General features: G+C 46.0%; 1 protein-coding gene across 2 annotated transcripts in view; it reads right to left on the bottom strand.

Moving 5' to 3' along the window:
• EPHB1 (EPH receptor B1) overlaps positions 1-21,667 on the bottom strand; it is a 384,580-nt gene extending 362,913 nt beyond the window's left edge. For both annotated transcript variants that reach the window (XM_063132314.1, XM_063132315.1), the window contains exon 1: positions 21,231-21,667. In XM_063132314.1, coding sequence (XP_062988384.1) covers positions 21,231-21,303 — 73 coding nt within the window. In that variant the 5' untranslated portion in view covers positions 21,304-21,667. The remainder of the gene's footprint in view (positions 1-21,230) is intronic.
• Between the last annotated feature and the right edge of the window lie 732 nt (positions 21,668-22,399).

Raw genomic sequence — 22,399 nt, 5'->3', positions numbered from 1 at the left:
CCGGAGCACAGACTAGCACCATTGCATCTGAGTGCTTCTTTCTGCCACATGCTCAAGTACCAGGTGAAATGCCCTTGCCTGTTCTATCTTCCGTTCATCCCCAACCCTGCAAAAATATGTGTGATCACATGTTTAATTCTGGGGATACATACTAATCTGCCTTCTCGGTCCCAGCTCCAAATACTTAACAATGTTAGTCTGGAAATGGAAACAATATAAATAGCCTGGGCTTGATATACAATAGTAATTCAAATGCTTTTTTAGACAGGGAATTGTTCAAAATGCCAGCTGCGCTATTTCCTCAAGCACTGGATGTATCACCTAGAATTTGCAATGTGAGATCCCCATGGATTTACTTCAAAGCCATTGCTATGCTAAGTAGATCCCCTTGTATCTTGCTAAGGTGGGATATACATAACAGACATATACTGTATACATACATACATACATACATACATACGACTCATGACAAAACCAGAAGGGCTCCTGCTGAGAGCTCTATGTGACAACTGAAAGAGACCCTCAGGCCTGTGCTTAGATTGCTCAGCAATGAAATGCTGAGAAACATGTACAAAATATCCAAGTCCTACTAAACCTTACAGGAAGTGGATGGTATAAATTCAGGAGATGCTCAGCAATTGGCAGAGCATTTTTTTCCTTTCGCTTTTAAGTAGTTCTTTGCCCTTTGTTGTAGGCAGTGGGGAGGGAGACTATAGTTAATAGTAGTGAAAGCCATCTCAGTTGCCTTGTAGAAGTTGCACTAACATTTTATGTTATAACCTTCTTTAATTTGCTGTGGCCTGACAGTGTGCAGACTTGGTCTTTGCTAGGGTGACCAACTGTCAGGATTTCCCCGGATTTGTCCTAGTTTTTGTTCTTTCCATGGTGTCAGGAGGGATTTTCTATAATTTTCAATAATGTCCTGGAACGACACACCTTCCTCTTTAAGGCTGTCATTAGCATGGCAGGAGGGAATGACATGCTTTCTTGAGGCACATCATTCCCCCACCCCGAGCTCCAATTGAGGTCTTAAAGGGGAAAGTGGGTCATTCGTGGACATTATAGAAAAGGCCCCAATTGGAGTGGATGGTGGTGGTGCAGAATGAAATCCTTTCCCCTCTTCCACTTCAATCGGGTTCTTTAAGGTGGCGGGGGAATAATGTACTTTCTGCAGGACTGAGAAAGCTGCTTCCCCAAACACACACTAGGTGTCCTCTTTTTTGGTTTCCCAAATATGGTCACCCTATCTTTGCTGACTTAAACACACATACACAAGGAATATTTAGTTGTACCACCCATAAAAATATCCTTCCCACCTTTTTATGATCTAAGCGCTGGAGCAGAGGAAGTTAAGCAATTTTAAATGTGACTGGGAAAATGCTCACACTGAGACACACACACACACACACACACACACACACACACACACACACACAATCTTGAGGTGACATGTTCTGGTTAAAAGTGGTTTGTAAGTTAATCAAGCTTTCATTGTATGTCTTTCCTACACAGATACTACTTTCATGCAGGAAAAATTCAGTAAACCACGCATAAATTGTCACAAGTGATGAGTATATGCATCACATCCATGTTATTTGATGTGTGCACAACAATCAAACATGATAATCCGTATGTGATTTGCATGCTTCTTGCTATGGGGAAGTACTTTTTGTGCAGGAAAACATTGCATTAGAAGTAGCCATGAGACTGATACTATTTGGGTAGTGCAGTATGTCAGCTACTCACCGGGGACAAACATCTATGTGGCAAGTTGTACCTGCCCCTGCCTACTCACATGCTCTTCTAGACAGAGGAAATATCATCGCAGCTGGAACCCATACATCCACCATCACAGTGCTCTTTCCCCTGACTAGGAGCAGTAATGTTGGGCGATCACAGCTCCCTGTGCATTTAAGGGTGGGAGCAGCTGCGGGGATAGTTAGGCACGTCGGAGAAATCTGCCACAGATTCAAACGAGTTCTGATTTCTGTGAATCTGACTTGCGGATTCCACAGTGGAGCATCTCTTCCCGAGCCACATGGATTCTGCAGATTTGCAGAGCTGTTTATAACTTCTAGGGGAGATCCGCATTAATGCATACTTGTGCACTTTGTACAAATGTGCTTATCCACACTACTTAATGCACATCGACGCTAATTCGCGTTAACTAACAAATTTGCGCATGTGCTTTTAAATCAGCACAGACCAAATCGGAAGGTGTGCATTAGCACTCAGGTGAATTAGTTCAAGTAGAAAGAACTTCTGGTGTAAAATAAAAAATCAATCTGATTCCGTTAATGAGCAGATGACAGAATGAAAGATGGCTGACAATCCGCAAAACACAAATGGAATGGATTTAACAAAATCCGTACATCTCTAGGGACAGCCCTGTACCGCTGTTTGTGGGCAATGTGCAGAACATAAATAGCTGCAATACTATCCCAGTTGTATCTCACTGTGTTGGCATAAGGAGAGGGAAAAGAGGAATGCAATCAGATAGAGGGGAGAGGAGAATCGGGTGAATGAACACCAGGCTAGGCAGGCACCAGTTCCAAAACAATTAACTAGGATCCATGACTGCTGCAAATCTTAGAAGCTTCAGTTATGCTCAGTGTGGGCCAATTCTCCCAAGGGCTTCTAGATCGCGGTTACATAGGAAGGCCATCATCTCAAGCTGACTCTTTCAGCATGATTACTGTTTTTGTGAATGTTCCAACACATCTATGACATTTGCTGAAATGGCCACTTCCTTCAAAAAGTTTGGAAATGGGAGTTCAACGAGAAGATAAGTCAGCGTTGGAAACATACCAGTCAACATGCAAAAGAAAGAAAGAAAGAAAGAAAGAAAGAAAGAAAGAAAGAAAGAACTCCATTCATAATGGCTTCTTGGTGAAAAAAATAACTAGGCCATTCAGCCTTTTATTAGCATTCTTAACTGTTACACAAACAGGCATCCATATGTTACAAAAGAAATAGAAACCTGGGGAGCTTTGAAAAGAAAAAGATACAAGATTTGTTATGAGGCTAGATGACAGAGCACTTTGAATACTGGATGGTATAGCAATGCAATAAATATATAAATACTGGAAGATCTATCCAATGCAAACTGCTTTGCTATGAAAAATAGTTAACAGGTTATTTCTTTTTGATGGTGACATAGTGGGAAGAAGTTTTGATATGGAGACTCGCTTATTTGGTACAGGGAGTAGAACAAGAACCCATAACTGAACATAAAACATTTAGAAGTAAGAGCTGATGGACACATGCTTCCGAATCATGATGTGCTTTTCTTGGAATGTACCATATTGGTCTGCAGATGGTGAACTGCATGCCAGAATGCTCCCACCCCCACCCCCGGATTGGGGGAACCCAAACCTGTCTTTCTGTATACAGTAAACAACTAAAAAACATAAGAGACTATCTTAGAACCTTCTCCCCCACATGCCGTTTGTTTTATGTACCAGTATTTTGTTTTTTAAGGAGCTTCACACATACATACATACACACACACACACACACACACACACACTGATGCTAGACGACAGGCCCAGTCCAGGAAAGCAGTGGTACAGCTACGTTATATTAGTCCCTGGGCATATTGGTCTTATGAAGGTGCTTTTTAGCTGTCATGTGAATTACTTCCATAGTGCGGAACACAACTAATATATCTATTCTCTCTCTCTCTCTCTCTCTCTCTCTCACACACACACACACACACACACACACACACACACCACCAACACCAACACCATTCCATGCTTTAAACTGCTTCAACATTACTGATACATTAGAACAACAAAACTATTTGCCAACCCTGATTTAAAAAATATTAATGCTCTGAGCTTGTGAAGTTTCAATTATAAACTCACTTAAATCATAGCACCACTGTGATTACAGGAATGACAAAATATATGCTTTTGCTGCTCTGATGTCCTCATCACCTACTGTGCTCTGGATGGTGGTTGGGGGTGGGGCTGAGCTGTGGACCCCTAGGTTTCAAGGTTCAGCTGTAGCTTTACCACTGCAAGAAAATTAGCAGCAGACCCACCACATGGTGGTACTGTAAAATAGAGGCAAAGGTGTTTGCACTTTGGTTATTCAACTCTGTCTGTGGTGAAAAGACAAAAAGAAAAACACAGAGTTTTCCAAAATAGCCCCCTACAGCAGTCACTGAATCCTTTCCTGAGTAAGCAGGAAAATATCCTGAGTCAAGGAAAATTTTAAAAAATTAACTATGTATCATAAAGTTGTGTTTTCTTTATAGGACCTGGGAGGGAGGCACTCACTTTGACTTCAAATCAAATCAGATGGAATAAATTGCTATACCATGCCTCAGACATACTTCATCCAAAATTTCCCTTTCAGTTGGAAATCTCTCCCAGGATATTACTTTACTATCAAAGTAATTTCCTCAATAGACTAGAAATAATAACACACTACTTTGTCAAGTTTGGGAAGGTTACGATTAAAGTTGTCAAGAGCCTAACAGGGACTACACGGTGCAGGCGGGCATAAAGAAGCTTCTGGAACTAATTTAAAGGCCCCATGACTCTGGATCCTAGACAAAGGAACCAGCAGGTGAAAAGAGCGTGTAGGCACAACTGTTTCACATGGAGCATGAAGGATTGTAGCGTGTGCTCAACAAAGAGAAACTGTTAAAGCATCTAGCTGCGTTCAGAAGAATTGCTGTTTGAAGGCTGTGTAAAAAAAAAACCTTGGTAAAGGTACAAGCAAGGAAGTCAATTATAAATTATAACCCGAAATGAGAGTATTTAGCCTAAACTCATTTTAGTCCTATGTACGAACTTGATCAAAAGTTGCTAAATTGGTTTATATGTCACCAACAGATGCAGCAGCTTTCATAAGAGCTATTGCCATATTGATGCAAAGCTGGCTCCAGGCCAGGGAGGATCTCTGGCAAAGTGCTCTAGGTGGATCCCCTGCTCATGCTAATGGGGCTGCCCCCTGCTTGCTCACCCAGCCAGCTGCTCACCAGGCCAGCTGCTCATCCCCCTGGCCATGGGCTTGCCTGTTGGCAGCAGCTGAGTCTGGGAAGCCAGCCCACCATTTTAAATTCTAACTTCCCTGCAATGCTCTGGGATGATGCCATATCTCACCATAGCCAAGGGGTGGCCAAACAGCAGTGCTGATGGGCCCTGCAGGAACATTGTAGACCATGGCAGCTGCCAACATTCCTGGGTACGACCACTAGCCCCCATATTTATGAGACTTTAGACTGAGAAATATATTTATTATTTACTTATTTATTTAATATATTTATATCCCGCCCTATATCACTAAGATCTCAGGGTGGCGTACAGATAAAAACATACAGTATAAAACAATAAATATACACAGTTAAAAACAAATTAAACCATAATCCATGTTAAAACAATATATAATTTAAAAGCAATAGACGCAGTTAAAACAGTTAAAACAATGTGCCAGTGAGTTTAACCATCAAAGGCTTTGTTAAAAAGCCATGTTTTTACTTGGCGTCGAAATGCAATCAATGTTGGCGCCAATCGGGCCTCCAAGGGGAGGGCATTCCACAGTCGGGGTGCCACCACAGAGAAAGCTTTCTCCATTGTCCCATCATAACGTATATGTCGCATTGGTGGGATGCGGAGAAGGGCTCCTCCAACAGATCTAAGGTCTCGGGCAGGCATATATAAGGAGAGGCGCTCTCTCAAGTATCGAGGTCCCAAGCCGTTTAGGGCTTTAAACGTCATTACCAGCACCTTGAATTCCGACCGGAAGTGTATAGGCAGCCAGTGCAGTTCCTTTAAAACCGGTGTTATGTGGGCTCTGTAGGATGTACCCGCCAGCAGTCTAGCTGCTGCATTTTGCACTAGCTGCAATTTCCACGTCGACTTCAAGGGCAGCCCCATGTAGAGTGCATTGCAGTAGTCTAATCGGGAACTTACCAGTGCATGCACTACTGTGGCTAGGTTGTCCCTGTCCAGAAAAGGCCGTAGCTGGCGGATCAGCCGAAGCTGACCCCAAGTACTCCGTGCCACAGAGTCCACCTGGGCCTCCAGTGACAATGACTGATCAAGGAGTACTCCCAAGCTACATACCTGCTTCTTCAGAGGGAGCACCACCTCATCCAGAACAGGCCACTTACCCAATTCCCAGACTCGGGAACCACCAATCCACAGAGCTTCCGTCTTATCAGGATTCAGCTTCAGTTTATTGGCCCTCATCCAGCCCATTACAGTCTCCAGGCACTGGTCCAGCACCTTCACAGCCCCAGCTGACTCCGATGACAAGGAGAAGTAGAGCTGAGTATCATCAGCATACTGATGGCACCCAACCCTGAAACCCCTAATGACCTCACCCAACGGCTTCATATAGATGTTGAACAGCATGGGGGACAGAATAGAACCCTGTGGCACCCCACAGCTTAATTGCCATGGGGTGGAACAGGAATCCCCCAATACCACTCTCTGGGATCGGTCCCACAAGTAGGAGCGGAACCATTGTAACACAGTGCCTCCTACTCCCATCTTGCAGAGCCGACCCAGTAAGATACCATGATCAATGGTATCAAAAGCTGCCGAGAGATCCAGGAAGATCAACAGGGTAGCACTCCCCCTGTCTTTCAACCAGAGTAGGTTGTCAATCAGAGCCACCAAGGCCGTTTCAGAGCCGTGCCCTGGCCTGAAACCAGACTGAAATGGGTCCAGATAATCCATTTCTTCCAAGAACGTCTGAAGCCACCACACGCTCAAGCACCTTGCCCAAAAAGGGGATATTAGCAATAGGGCGGTAGTTCTCACATACTTCTGGGTCCAGGGAGGGCCTCTTCAGGAGAGAGCGCACTACAGCCTCTTTCAAGGCAGCAGGCACCACTCCCTGACAGAGGGAGGCATTTACCACTCCCTGGACCCACCCAGCCAATGCACCACTGCTAGATCAAATTAGCCAGGATCGGCAAGTTTCAAGCTTACATGTAGTGGGACGGACCGATTCAAGCGTCTTGTCCACATCATCAGGCTGCAACAACTGAAACTGATCCCAAAAAACATGATTAGAGGGGGCACTGTACACCTCTCCAGGCTCTGCGATAACTGTGGCATCAAGTTCCGAGTGAGTACGAGCAACTTTCTCCTCGAAGTGCCTTGCAAATTTATCACAGCAGAGACTCTATCAATATAGAGACCAGCAGGACACAGAATGGCCTACACATTTCCCTTCTCTTCTTCTCTCTCAGATGGTTAGCTTGCAAAATGAAAAAATATGAGAGAGCACTGCATTGGCATAGGAGAACACTGAAAATTATTGTCCCCTGGAAGAAGACATACAATTGGACCACATTGGGTATCTTCCCTCCTACTCAATGGGCAGGTTCGCACATCATGCTAAGCCACCCTGTGAATAAGTGACAGTGGGTTGGTTGTTCTCTGAACAACCCATTGTATGCCTGACAGATGATAGGGCTTGCTGTGGCTTGTTCTCCCCCTCTTTCCCCTTCAGTCCTCCAGCCGGCTCTGTCACATACTCCGGGGGGGGGGGGGCTTTGTGGCAGAACCCATCTTTTCTAGTTGCCCTGTCCCCCCCCCTTTGCTCCAATTGCTACTTTTTGTTTGCCTTTTTGGAGGAGGGGGGCCTTTGGGAATATGCAAATGTGTTTGTAATTTTAAAATTATTTTTCCCCATTCTTTCACAAGAGTGTGCTTTCACCTGTCTGATATGAGTAGCCTTGCCTTGTCAACGTCCTTGTATGTTGCAGCTCTCATCAGGAGCACCAGAAATTGACAAGATGAGGCTGTACATAGGCTAGTTTGTGCACAGTTGCAAAGGAGGGATCCAGTAGCACACTTCAGAAGCACCAAAAATGGGGGTGGGGGAGGCAAATGGAGTAAGTTTGCCAAAAGGAAGGGGACACAGTAGCTCCCCCTTGGCAAATGTGATCTTCTCATTTATAAGTGTTAAACTGACTCTTCTCAGTGTCCTCCAACTTTTCAACACTTCCATGAGTCTCCAGTTAATCCAAAAAGGGGAGGTATTAACTCCTACGTACACACACTTTTCACTGCTCTATTTGCATTTACTGCAGATGCACAAATTTCCCTGCATGTACTTCCCAGCTCTTACCTTTTAGCAAATTTCCCCTCTACTTGCTTCCCAGCCTTTAAATTTGCACAAATATTCCTGACAGTTTTTTTTAAAAAAAAAACTTAAATGGTGTCTGGATGGGATGGAGCAAATGGGGCACTTACACCCACCCCAAATAGGGGCCCATTCAGTCTGTCCTGTGCAGCCACTTTCTCAGGGGGGTGGGTTTTATTAAACTGTTCAGGGAGATTTGCACACATCTGCTGAAGTAATCGCAGCAGCAACTGCTCCAAAAAGCAGAGAAAAAGGTTTTGGGGTGTCAGGTGTAGTTAGGGGCAGGTCTGGCAGAATGCCAGAAATGACTTGTTGCCTGCACTTTTTGCACCCCTGATTCATAGAATCATAGAATCATAGAATAGCAGAGTTAGAAGGGGACTACAAGGCCATCGAGTCCAACCCCCTGCTCAATGCAGGAATCCACCCTAAAGCATCCCTGACAGATGTTTGTCCAGCTGCCTCTTGAAGGCCTCTAGTGTGGGAGAGCCCACAACCTCCCTAGGTAACTGATTCCATTGTTGCACTGCTCTAACAGTCAGGAAGTTTTTCCTGATGTCCAGCTGGAATCTGGCTTCCTTTAACTTGAGCCCGTTATTCCGTGTCCTGCACTCTGGGAGGATCGAGAAGAGATCCTGGCCCTCCTCTGTGTGACAACCTTTTAAGTATTTGAAGAGTGCTATCATGTCTCCCCTCAATCTTCTCTTCTCCAGGCTAAACATGCCCAGTTCTTTCAGTCTCTCTTCAGAGGGCTTTCTTTCCAGACCCCTGATCATCCCGGTTGCCCTCCTCTGAACAAAACGTGTCCTCTGTTGTCCACTTTTTTTGTTTACAGAATTCCTCTTTTTTGGAGATGCCTTAGTTTCCATGCTACTTCCCCTTCACAGGCCATCATTCGCTGAGGCATGGCATCACCATGGCCCAGAATGACAATATGGCCTGATCCCTGACTGATCTATTGGGGCAAAGGGCAGGGGAGGACATCAAGAGGCAACTTTAACTGGGCTATCACACTCTTGAAAGGGGGATGCTGGTTCATCGCTCTAAGAGTTGATCGAGAAGATATATCTGTATCTTTTTCTGGTGTAAGAATGAAGCGTGTCCCCATTTTAATCTGGAAAGTAGAGGGGGAATTGCACCCCAGGTAGCAAAGGTATAAGAAATGCTGCACTAACGTTTATAGGAACACAGAATCCTCCTATAATCTTAAGTGCCTTTAAACTCAACAAAAGCACCATTTGGGAACCTAATTCTATCAGAAATCAATGGCAACCAAGCGAGTCTGACGACTTCACTCATGCTCAGCTGCTCCACTGTTTCTTCTGGCTATAAAGAAAAAAGCCCAGATGCTACTGAAGATTCATCCATCTGCCCCACCCCCTCAGCCTCTCCCTTTACTATTTCCAAAGCTGCTAGACAAAACAGGGGGAGTGGGCTCCTCTAAGAACATCCTGCAGATTCTGAAAAACCAAAGCCCTCTTTAAATCCAGGCAGTGAACTGCATAACCCTTGCCCCACTTGTGTGCTCTGGTTTTAGTTGCTCTATAAGAACAGTTTAGACATGGAATAGGACACTGATGGCAGCTGTGAAATATCCTTGGTTGGAAGTTCTCAAAAGAAAGCTGGGACAGTATTGTTGGGGGCTGCGTGATTGAGGGGAAGGACTGCAGCTCAGTGGTAGAGCACATTTTGCATGCAGAAGGTCCAGCCCCCAGCATCTCCAGATAGGGCTGGGAAAGACCCCTGTCGGAAATCCAGCAGGGGGCGCTACTCATCAATATAAGTATGCAGCTAGATGGACTAATGCTCTGACTCCTTATAAGGCACCTTCCTTTGCAGAGGATACTGTTACAATACTTTAGAGCGGTGGATTTGGGATGACCCAATTAACCTCTTTCAAAATATTCTATGGCAGTGTCCAGCAGCTGGTGGCCCCTGGACAAAAACTGTCTTCTCAGTGTTGCTACTTGCCACATCTATTACAAACCCAAGAAAGCAGAGGGGAGGGAAGAGGCAGGATGCATGGATGTGGGGGCAAATTGCACATCTTGCTGAGCTCATGCACTAGGACAGCTCACCCCAAACTGGTGCCCTCCAGATATGTTGGGCTATCCCCAGGAGCTATAGTCCAACACATCTGGAGAGTACCAGGTTCCCCTTGTTAGAAAGCCCACACTTAAAAATGCAATACTAGTATGTCATATTGTGCCCTAATTCCTTACCCTCAGAAATCAGTTATTATTCGCAAGTTCTTCCAAAGCAGGCTTTAACTTCATTTGTCTTTCAAAGGGACACGGTTTCAAACTGAGATCATTACATGTATAGATTTCAACGTGTTTGTATTATGATTTAGATTTTTAAAATGAGACAAGTTGTAACAGAAATGTAAAAAAGCCAAACAAACAAAAAACCTTTTCATTTTTATTTTAAATCATTTTTAATCTACTCTCCATGTAGCTGCTGTGGTTCAAAACTTGTCTTCCAACTATTTTATCTTGCGAAGGATAGAATGTATTTTTCATATATAACATATTAGCAGTGCAAACATGAATAGGTTTGCACGTTGAACATGTATAGAATTGCAGCCTAAATATAGTTCCCTTTAAACCTACAGCCATGACTAATAACCAAAGACAGAAGTATCCTGATGCATGCTGGGAATTTTACAAAAACTGCAACATATATCATCATAACCACCACAGCATACAGGGTACAAATTCAAGCTTTTCCTAAAGGTGACTTTCAAGAGTATCTAAGGAGTCTGTTGTCCTCTGCACATGCAAATAAGACCACGTCTTCTGGAGAGAGCATGCATAAACTTTACTCACTTTGGTGAGCACTAATTAGTGACACTGAAGTCAATGGGGCTGTTTGTTTTAGTAAAGGCTCATTTACCTGAATTAAGCTGGCAGAACATAGACCCTGGCAATTAAAATCAATGCATTTCAGAAAGGGTGAGGGAAAATCAAAGAGAAACAAGAGAAAGTGCACATACAGAAAAGTGGGGAGGGGGGACACAACTACAAAGTCTTGCCAAGCTTTTATGAATTGGGATGTACACATTTCTATCACTGGGACTGAAACAGCATCACCACCAAACAGGGAACAAAATCCCCACCACAGTATTTCTCAAGCTTATGGGGACCAGCGATGGAATTTTAAACTTTGCTGGACCAAGCTGTTAGACTAATTTGGCAATACACAAGTCCTACATTCCCTTCTCCCCATGTATAAAAGCTGAGCCCAGTAGCCAAAGCTGCCAACCTGACTCTGACTCTGTCTTGGCCACAAGATTCCTGTAGTCCTTCAGTGCTTTCTGAACCTGAGGACAACTATTTCACACCATACTTTGCACGGTGGGTTGTCTGCATTCTTAACCTGCAGCTTCTCCCATTCGTGCCTTCTAACTTTTAGATACAGCAGAGTTGAGGGTTCTTGTCACCTCACCAGTTCACAAAGAGGCAAATGGACTATGTATCCTAGATGTCAGCGCATGCTTACAACTTGCAGAATCTGCAAGATGCCAGATTTAGCTTACTTGAATGGTCCCAAACAGGATATAACAATAGGTACTTTACTATGTCATGGAGGGGACCATCAGCTCTAGAAAGGGCCTTACTATTTTCACAAATAAGCTGAGGCTGCGATCCTATGCACACTTACCCAGGAGCAACAACTATTGAATACAGGGGGACCTACATAACAGTAAACGTGTATAGGATTGGGCTGTCAATCATCCTTCCAGCCATCAATCAGTTTATTGATCCAGTCTTCACAATTAGACCTATACAGCAATAGACATGGGAAAGTAAAACAAAAACAAAGCCATCACTTGACTTAAGATGTAAAATCCTAAAACATAGATCAAAAACACTATTTGAACAAAGAAAACAGAAAACAGAAAATAAACAACCAGAAAAAATAGTCTAGTTAGATAATATTTTAGACTGTATGCTCATTGCTCTCAACAAATATTTGGCTACAATTTCTGTAACAGACTCTTTTGACTGAGAAAGAAGAACATAGTATTCAGATGATCTTCCAGGCAGCAAAAAGATTAGTGGGTTGATTAACTCATTATGGAGATCTCAATAAAAAAAATACAGAAAAAAGAAACATGCTTTACTGTTTCAATTTCTTCTGAGCCTCAAGGAGATAGCATCCCTTAAATCTCCCATCCAAGAGGGCTGAGGGTATTGAATTTAAACGTACAAGAATAAACAACCTCCTTTAAGAACATAAGAAGAGCCATGCTAGATCAGACCAAGGGTCCATCTAGTCCAGCACTCTGTTCACACAGTGGCCAACCAGCTGTCGACCAGGGACCCACAAGCAGGACCCTTCCACACATGTTCCTCAGCAACATGTGTGTATACAGGCTTACTTCCTCTGAAACTGGAGGTTGCACTTAGCCATCAGGGATAGTAGTCATTGATCGCCTTCTCCTCCAGGAATTTTATCCAACCCCTTTTAAAGCTACCCAAATTGGTGGTCATCACTACATCTTGTAGTAATGAATTCCATACGTTAACTATGTGATGTGTGGAGAAGTACTTCCTTTTATCTGTTCTGAATCTCCCATCAATCCCCGGTTCTAGTATTATGGGAAAGGAAGAAATAAAATAACAACAACAACAACAACAACAACAACAACAACAACAACAAATGTATTTATTTATTTATTACCTGCCTCTCCCTCTGGATTGAGGAGGGGTACAACACAAACACAAAACATAAATGTCTCCCTACCCACAGCCTCCAAAACATAAATGTCTCCCTACCCACAGCCTCCAAAACATAAATGTCTCCCTACCCACCGCCTCCAAAACATAAATGTCTCCCTACACACAGCCTCCACACCATGCATAATTTTGTACAACTCTATCAGGTCTTCCCTTAGCCTCTTTTTTCCATGCCAAACAATCCCAGCTATTATAACCTTCCCTCGTAGGGGAGATGCTCCAGCTCACTGATAATTTCCTGCACGTTTTCCAGCTCTACAATATCTTTTTCTTAGATGTGGTGACCAGAACTGTGCACAGTATTCTAAATGTGGTCACACCATCGATTTGTTTCATTCTCAAATCCTTTTTAATGATGCCTAACATGGAGTTTGCCTTCTTTACAGCAGCTGCACACTGGGTTTAAGGCCAAAACAGCTGGAGAGTCACAAGTTGCCCACCCCTGTGCTAAGGCCTCTCTTGTCTCGAAGAAAGCCCTCTCCTTTGCCAGTTATTCCCTTCCCCTTCTCAACAGTACAAGGGGTTTTGTTTTGGGGTGTGGGGTGGAGGAAGGTACCTGCTTTACCCACTTTTATGCTTTACACTTTTTTATCTTTTTGCTCTCCTACAAGTAGGGAGAACGTTGGGGTGGGTGGGGGTTGGGAGTATTCCAAAAGAACATGGTGGGTGTTTTCTGAGGCAAGCTAAGGTGAATTCATCCATCAATCATTTGGGCTGCTCACTTAATAATTTCCCCTTCTTACAGGGCTGCATTTGCAGAAATACAGCAGATGAGCCCCAGCCATTCAACTGCCCAATGGGATTCCAGTCTCAGTCCAAGATGCTAATATTCCATTTTAGAGAGATTAACATTTTCCAAGCATCACCAAAGGAACCAAAACGTGACACACAAACTAACCCAGAGTGCTTCAGATCAGCTTTCTTTCCTGCAGACCTTTCAAACACAGGTAAGATCCCCTGGAGAGATTATTTGGTATTTCGGCCAATATGGTGCTATATTCTCCATAGGTACGTACTTTGTACGTATGTACAATGTGTGAGAATGATCTACAAGTCTGGACTGCAACATTAACCCATGTGATTTGGTGAAATGGGATTCCATGGAATCTGAAGGCAGACGGCATTCTTCTCTCGTGGATCTTTTCAAGGACATGCTGGATAGGAATTTGTCAGGGGAACTTTTAAGGAAGGAATATACTCTTTTAAAGGAGGGTGTTGGATTAAAGATCTAATAAGAATTTCTGAATGGGCTTGATACAGACATGTTCAAAACTTAATGACTCTAACATCAAGGGATAGATTGCATGTGTGAATGGACCACCACCAATCAAGCACCACAGACCCAACTTCCATATCACTTCAAATAAAATGCTTTCCTTTAAAAAAAAAAAAAAAGGAGGAGGAGGAGGAGGAAGAAAAGAAAAGAAAGAAAAAAGTTTTAATTTTGATCTTTCAGATTTTCTTTTTTCCAATACAAAAAAAAACAAGCTTGGACAAAGAAAAATAATAAGAATCAAAGAAAATACTGCCAATGTAGTGCATTATGTATAGGGAAAAAGAGATATGGGTAATATAGTACTGGGAAAACAGAAATAAAATGTCAAATAGGAACCATCAATTAAACTGCCAATATACAAAAAATGTTTTGCATTACAGGTTCAGAAACACTCCTCTGGGTTATTTGGTAAACTCTATAAGGAGTTCAGAAAACTACTGCAGCCTTAGTTTTGATGGAGGTATGTCTGATGGACTATGGGATTCTTCATATTGTACAATCTTTATTAGCTTATGGTCTGCTTACAAGTACAATTAAAACCTGTTCACTCACTCCACTTTTCAATGGAGTAGAGGCCCTGATCCAGATCCCACTGCAAAAGAAGCTCAATTAATGGGTACATGAGACAGGGGGCCTTGCTAGACCAGGCCTTAGCGCGCCTTCCGACCCGGTTTCCCTGCTGTGCGTCCACATGACGCACAGGGGAATCCGGCGGCAGGCCGCAGTGAGACCTGGTCTAACGCACCATAAGCAAATTTGGTTATGGCGCGCCTTTTCCCCAGCTCCGGCCTCAGGCCGGAGCTGGGAAACGTCTAGGGACTTCCACTGCTTTTCGTGGCTACTCGCTTACTCGCGAGTAGCCGCGAAAAGCTGCGGACCTGCCTGGCACAGCGCTCATACGAGCGCTGTGCCCATCGGCCCAGGGAGGGGGGAGAGAGGGGAGGGGGAAGGATGGTAGGGTGGGTGGCAAGGGGGCAGGGCGGGTGCGATCGCGCCGCGCGCCGCCTGAGCAAGCAGGCGAGCAGCGCTTGCCTGGGCAATGCCGCCCCATGCCAGGCATTGCCCGGGCAAGTGCCGCTCGCCTGCTTGCTCGGGCGGCGGGCGGCGCGATCGCACCCGCCCTGCCCCCTTGCCACCCACCCTGCCATCCTTCCCCCCCCTTTAAAAAAAACCCACTTACCATCTCGGAGTCTTCGGGCCGCACCCGGCCCCTTTTACAAAAAAAAAAAAAATGGCGGACGCCGCAGGGACTCGATGTCCCTGCGCATCATGCGTGTGGAAGCCTGGGGGAGGCGTGCTAACATTAGCGTGCCTCGGCCCCGCCTCCCTGCCGGCATAAGCTGGCAGGTCTAGCAAAGCCCAGGGCCTTCTCATTCTGGCTAGGTATTAGGATAAGGCTTGGTCTATCTGAAACAGACTTGGAACCTAAAGAAGAAGACTAAGAAGAAGAACCTGAAGAAGAGACAGGAAGTGGGGGAGGAATCTTCTCAGGAACTCATCAAACAGGAGGCTCAAAGATCATCTTCTCCTTCCTCCCCCTCCTTGGAAACTCAAGTCTTTATCAGAGGGGGAGGGAGTATCGGTACTGACAGATTCCAGAGTCTGCCACAGGGTCAAGTGGGCAGATGAGAGGAGGTGGGAGGCAGTCCATTAGACTACACTCACCAGAGGTCACAGCTTGAAGAGCCCACCTGAAGGTGTGGTCTGGTAAAGCTTGTAGGGCATATCTGTCTATCTAGTTGATAGGCAACTGCCTTGCTTTGTTAGGCTAATTAAGCTTAGAGGATAGCTCCTAGCATTCACACTCCCTTCAAGTGTGAAGAGATGTTGATTTACTGAACAAAGCTTTGTGAATTGCATGGCAGACCTTTTTATTGTCTCACATCTTGGTAGGAGGGCTTGGAATCACAACGCCAGGCCTGGCCCTCCCATGAGGCAGAATGAATCCCTCACCTCAGGTGGTGGAGTGGGAAAAGCAGCAAATTGTGCCCGCACATTCCTTCGCTAGGAGGGCCCACCACTTTGCTCCAGCAAGGCAGCACTACAGCAGGCACTCCCACCAGGTGCTCTCCTGTCATAGCATTTCCCAACATGAGAGAGCAGGGCTGGTGGGGTTCTTTGGACTAGCCACCTGCCCAACAGCACTTCAGCAGGTGCTCCAGAGAACCTCACCAGTTCTATTTTCCCAACGTGGCATATGCCGCAATGAGAGAGCAGCCAGCAAGGCTCTCTGGAGCCTACCCTCTGGCTCATTCTAAGGAGGTCCTCAGAGCAAATCAAAGACCGGGCAGCTACTCTCAGCCACCCCACTTTGGCTGGGAATCTCTTCAGAACAAACCAGACGGTGATCGAGCTCTCTGGACAGCTGCATCAGCTGGAGAAAGCAGTCAGTGAGGCTCTTCAGAGAGCAGGCCAGGTCCAAATGCCTCGTTCAGAGAGGGTCCTTCATCAGACCCAGGAATTCCCCAGGCAATGCTGTTCTCCAGAGAGCCTGCCCACCCTCTGGCTCACACAGAGAGGATTGTCAGTATGAGCCAGAGGTCAGGTAGAGGCAGGAATAGGGTGAGACAGGAGGCAATACAATGATGGCAGGAGAGCTTGTGTCAGTGCTGGTTGGGGCCCCAGCCTAGGGAACTCCCTGCCCATTCCTGCCAGCATTCAGATGCTAGGTAAGGACCAATTAATTTCTCAACTAAATCATCTCAATTAAGAGCCAGTGTGGTGTAATGGCTAGAGTGTTGGACAGGAGACAGGAGATCTGGGTTCTAGTCCCCATTTGGCCATGGAAGCCACCTGGGTGACTTTGGGCCAGTCACAGCCTCTTAGCCCAACCTACCTCACAAGGTTGTTGTTGCAAGGATAAAAATGGAGAGGAGGAGGATTTGTATGCTGCCTTTGGTTCTTTCAGGAGGAGAAAAGGTGGGATATAAATGTAATAATTAATAAATAAAATTAAAATTAAATTAATTCTTCACTTAATGTGCATCCTGACTAGATCATCCCAAACCAATGGAAAAAAGGTTTTTTTCTAACCTCTGTTGTCATGTAGGAACAGGGGGTGGGGGGGCACTGCAACATGTGGGGGAGAGCTAGCCTTTCCCTCTCCAGCTACAATCCCCCATAAAAATCACCCCAACATAGCAATTGAGCTAAGCAAAAAACAAAACAAAAAACACCCACCCCTTTCATTGGCACCAATGGATCCTCAGGGTTCTGGGTAATAGGTTCGGGGCCCTAGGAAATAGATTTGGGGATGGGGAAGCCATAAGCCCAGGCCTAGCAAAGCACCTGCTCCTTCCTGATCCCATATGCCAGAGGTAAACATGATGGCTTCCAGATGTTTTGGACTACAACTCCCATAAACTCCAGCCAGGATTATCAATAGTGAGTGAGGGATTGCGAGAGTTGTAGTCCAAAACTTCTCGAGGGTACCAAGTTGCCTACCCTGAGACAGAAAGATCCTCACAACCCTTCTTGAGAGTCTTCCCATTAATTGTGATGGTCTGGGTGGATCTGGCCCTAGAAATATTAAGACCTCACAGGCTGGTTTGGTAATATTTAGCACCATGCCTCCCCCCCTCAATTGTTTTCTACAAACACTATCAGATACTTTTCTGCCACATGCTCAGTCACGCCAATGTAATACTGTATCATCAGCATTCACTCCTTCTCTGGTCTCGCTCCCTCTCTCCTTACAATAGCATTCCAGTCTATGCCATAATCCTAAAGCCATCCCAGTCCTGAGCAACGGTGCTGGTGCTGTGGAAACCTTTCCGCACACCCAGCCCGTGCCACTCCCAGCAGCTATTGCCGCTTTTTGCTTTGCTGAGATTTAAGGCATTTTTCACCGTGGTTACTGGGAATTAGTGAAGCTGTTTGCCCTGGGCTTAGCTTAATTCTACACTCCTGAGATTTCCAGAACAAAAAGAAAAGAGGGGAGGGGTTAAAGGAAAAATGCATTAGCTGCAATCCTTCATAATTTGGCACTGAAGTCCAGGTTGATTCATACGTCTGCTTTCCTTACCGATAACAAGACTGCCAGACTGTGGTCAGTTTTATGTGTGGCAAAAAGCCACTAGGGAGCAAGGGGAAGTGGATGGTGGCATTACTGCCTTGACAGTGAGTTGCTTCAATGATTTAATGAATGCATTTGTATTTATTTATTTAAAATGCAACTTTAAGAAAGCTTTCTGGAAATCTCTTATACATACTAACTTGGGCCTTTTATGAATTCACTATATGTGTTTGGAAAATGCAATCAGAAAGTGTACATCACACACACACACACACACACACACACACACCTCCCACCTTCCAAACATAGAAGGCATTTGGTACACAATGGGAAGGAACATGAATCTCAAACAATGCTTCAAAGGATCGTAGGGCAAAATTCAAAGGACGGTTTCTTATATGGAACACAACTGGATCCTTTGTGCATATAAGGGGCATGATCACGTTGTAGCTGTTTTCCCAATCAAACCATAAACAGTTGGAGATGTTTAAAAAAAGAAGAAGCATTCTGCCTCCACTTGTAAGAAGTCCAAGATGGAATAAAATCAATGAAATTCCAGCCATGTAAACCTGACCCTCTTAGGTCCACTAAATACGAAGCAAGAATTACAAAGTGAGCGAAGTTACACAAATTAAGCACCCACTATCCTATACCCTTGAAGACATAGTCTTCACTCTCCCCTGCCTCTGGTGCAGAATATGCATGTTTCCAAAAGCCCATCATCAATTTCCTAGCCTCCTTTTGGGATAAGCAAAAGTGAAATCAATAGCTAAGAATTCATTTGAAAGTGGCTTCTTATGATCATCACCCCTGTCCCTACAGCCACCTAATTATCAGCAGGAAAGGATCCAGCAACATCCAGAGAAGCTCTGGTATTGCTTTCAGTGGGCAGCAGCAAGACTCCTCCCTTTCATCTAGGTTTTTTAAAATAAATAAATAAGGAGCCCCTGCAAAGACAACCGGCTGGAGGAAGATCATTAGAACAAGATGATAATCGCCTTTGGAAAAGAAAAAGAGAAGGGAGGGAAAGATGGTTAAACGCTTTCTCCCAGCTAATCTCATCCCTGGGTTACATCAGGGATAAGGCAGGGGAGGGGGGTTGAAAGGTGGACCCCTGCAGCCTTAAACAAAAAGGAGAAGGATTTGGGCTGTCACCCAGCTATTCTTGGAAGAAGGCCCCAGTCGCCAGAACAACAGGGTTCCTGGGGTTTGGGAAGGCCGGGATAAAGATTTATAGGTTTCAAAAGTTCCACGGCCCTGTTGCATCTAGGAAGCAAGCAGCTAAGCGGTTTCGCGGTTCTATTTAATTGCACCAAGTGAACATCTTTTGAATGGTCACATTTGTCATTCATCACCAAAGCAGGACTGACAGCATTATTTCCTCCTCCTCCTCTTTTTGTTTTCTTCCTGGGGATCCAGGTGTGACTCTATATAAAGATTCTCCCTACTAAATAGGAGCATCTTGATGCGAAGACTCACAGTGATTCCTGGTGGCTGCGACCCTCCCCATTCATTTAGGCTGGCGAAGTGACACCTTTCCCACCCACCCACCCACCCCGCTCGCTTTCTTCCTTTGTGTAAACGTGAAAGTTTCTTTTGCTGATGCTTCTTCGGTCTGCAAAATAATAATGATATTTTGAGACAGAAAAACAAACTCCTGACCACGCTCAGCCGCAAAAGGTGATTTAAGTCTTGAGGCAGGCACAAGAAAAAGCTGGGGCAGGTTTTCTCCTTTCCTTCTCTCCCCAGCCCTAAACACGAGGAGGATGAGGAGGAGCAGCAAGGAGGAAGGAAAGGACTAGGGCGGGAGATGTCGAGGCAGGGGGAGACGCCAGAACACAGTGACATATTTGCTACAATAAACGCTCCGGCTGTAGTCTAGTCAGGTGATATAGAGCGAACCGCTGTGGAGAGCTCGGCGGAATCACGCGTCAATGAGGAATCGGGGGATGCTGCGAGTGACACATCTGGAATATTTCAAAGCTAAAGGCAATCACAATATCCGCCCCAGTCCGCCACTGGATATTTCTTTATTTATTTGCTATAAATAAAGTGGACACACACACGGACACTCCTTAAGTGGACACACACACAGAGTGAGAGAGACCTGTGTGCGATTCGCAAACCCCGGATTCGTGGCCGATGCACACGCATCCCCAACTGTCAGTCTTCCCTACCTGGGGCCCTCCAGATGTGTTGGACTTCAACTCCCATGAGCCCCAGCCAGCATAGCCGGCGGTCAGGAATACCGGGAGTTATAACCCAAAACATCCGGAGTTGGGGAAGCCTGCCCGACCTCAGAGCGGGCGAGAGCGCGCGCAATCGACCGCCTTTCGCTCCTGGCTCTCCCCGTCTCTCGCTGGCGACCAAACGCGCCCACCTGTTCAGCCGCCTGCCTTTGCGATTGCGAAGCGCTCCCGCCCACCCCCGCCACGAGCCCAGGCAGCCGCTCCGGGTTCCTGGACGGGAGCGCCGTCTGCAGCCCAGCCCGCTTCGCTACCTGCCTTCGCCCCGCGCTCGCACGCCCCTTCCAGCACCCGCGCGGAGGGCAAGGACTCGCCCCGGCCCCACTCCTCCCCGCAGGCTCGCGGGGAAGGCAGAGAGCGGGGCGGGCGCGCCGGCCACTGAGCCCAACCCGCGCGACCTGGACGTAGCCACGCCGCCGCCCCAGACCCCCCCCCCCCCCAAGCAGGCAGGGCTTTGCCCTGAAATCGCTTCCCCGGCACTAGCCCTTCCCTCCCGGAAGGGCACCCCGGATCCCCGGCTGCACGAGCTGCATTGCAGCCGGCTGGAGGAGGAGGAGACCCCGCTCGGCGACGTGTCAGGGTTAGGGTTGCCACAGCTGCCTGGCCGGCGTTTCTGGAGCCAGTTCCCGCCACCCCTCGCAAACCACCCTGTCTTTCCCCCCAGTGAAGTGGGGAGAGAGACCGCACACAGCATGGACCTCACCCCTACACAGGCGTTAATACACACACGCACACGCACACGCCAAAGCATCAGCAACAAACGGAGCGATCAAATTCACCCACGAACAAAAGTTTTCTTTCCTTCCCCCCATATTCGGCTGTTCGCGTTTTGTTACCTTCCACAGCTGCGATTGCAGATGCCAAGCAGAAGAGCACGACAAAATCCAATGCCATGGGAGCCCCAAACATGATGCAGGAGAAAGAGGGACGGATAGTAATGAGAGTAGTAATGTTTTTTTTAAAAAAAATAGTTCCTCGTCGGACCAAGATTTAGTTCCTTTCTCGTTGCCTTTTCTCTTCTTCCTGTCTTTCTCAGTATAATATCCTTTGTTGAACTCCACTTCGGATTACCCGGTCCTCCGCGTGGGTCCGTGTGTGCGTGCGTGCATGCGTGTCAGTGTGTGTGTGTGTGTGTGTGTGTAGGTATGTGCGTGTGCCTGTGTGCGTGCGTGTGTGTGAGAGGTGTGGTGTGTGTGTGAGCGAGAGTGAGCCTATATTTTAGTGTCACATTGCAAGCCGTAGTAAAGTGTACAGTGAGAACAAGACCAGCCACTGAAGCTGAAGGGAGGGGGGGAGAGAGGGTGTCCCCCCCCCCGCGCGCACCATCAACACTCTTCCCACCCCCCAGCAGCTCCTGTCCAATCAAGGGACCAAACCCACAAAAATCCCCCGGCCAATCAGCGGCGAGCACTTCCTTACACCGGCATTGTTAGTTTTAAGGAAAACTTTTGCTGTAAACCGCGGGGAGAGAGAACGAGGGCAAAGCGAGAGCTCGGAAGAAAGGGAAAGAGCGCCCCCTAGTGTCTCTTTGGCAACACGGCTGTCACTTTTCCACTCATGCAGCATGAATTCAGGTCACTGTAGGCAACAGCAGCCCCCTGCCTTTTCTTGACGAGAATCCACCTATTTTTATCTTCGGGTTCGGCTTTTATTTACAGTGTGTTTCCTTGTCTTGCGAGCTGTTCCCTTACTGGAGATTTTTTTCTCTTACTGGTGAAAAAAAGGAAGGTTACAGAATTATAATTTAGCCCAATTACACACCACCTGTCCGACATGAAGATGGAACTTGCATGCTAAATAATATCAAGACTCAGGCAAAGCTTTGCCTAATCCTGGTCTCCAGGGTCCAGAGATTTCCTGAACCTGCTGCTGTTGCTACTTGGCTTTCTGGACTGCTTTAATCCCACTAATAACTCCTGGGATCAAATGTGTCTTTAAAAACAACCATTTTAATTTACAATAGGGACGGGCACGTATTTGCATTTTGGGAAACACAAAATAACAT

The sequence above is a fragment of the Elgaria multicarinata genome, chromosome 8, assembly GCF_023053635.1.
Source record: "Elgaria multicarinata webbii isolate HBS135686 ecotype San Diego chromosome 8, rElgMul1.1.pri, whole genome shotgun sequence".
NCBI lineage: Eukaryota > Metazoa > Chordata > Lepidosauria > Squamata > Anguidae > Elgaria > Elgaria multicarinata.
Note: the sequence above shows the minus strand (reverse complement) of the source record. Positions and strands in the feature narration are given on the sequence as shown.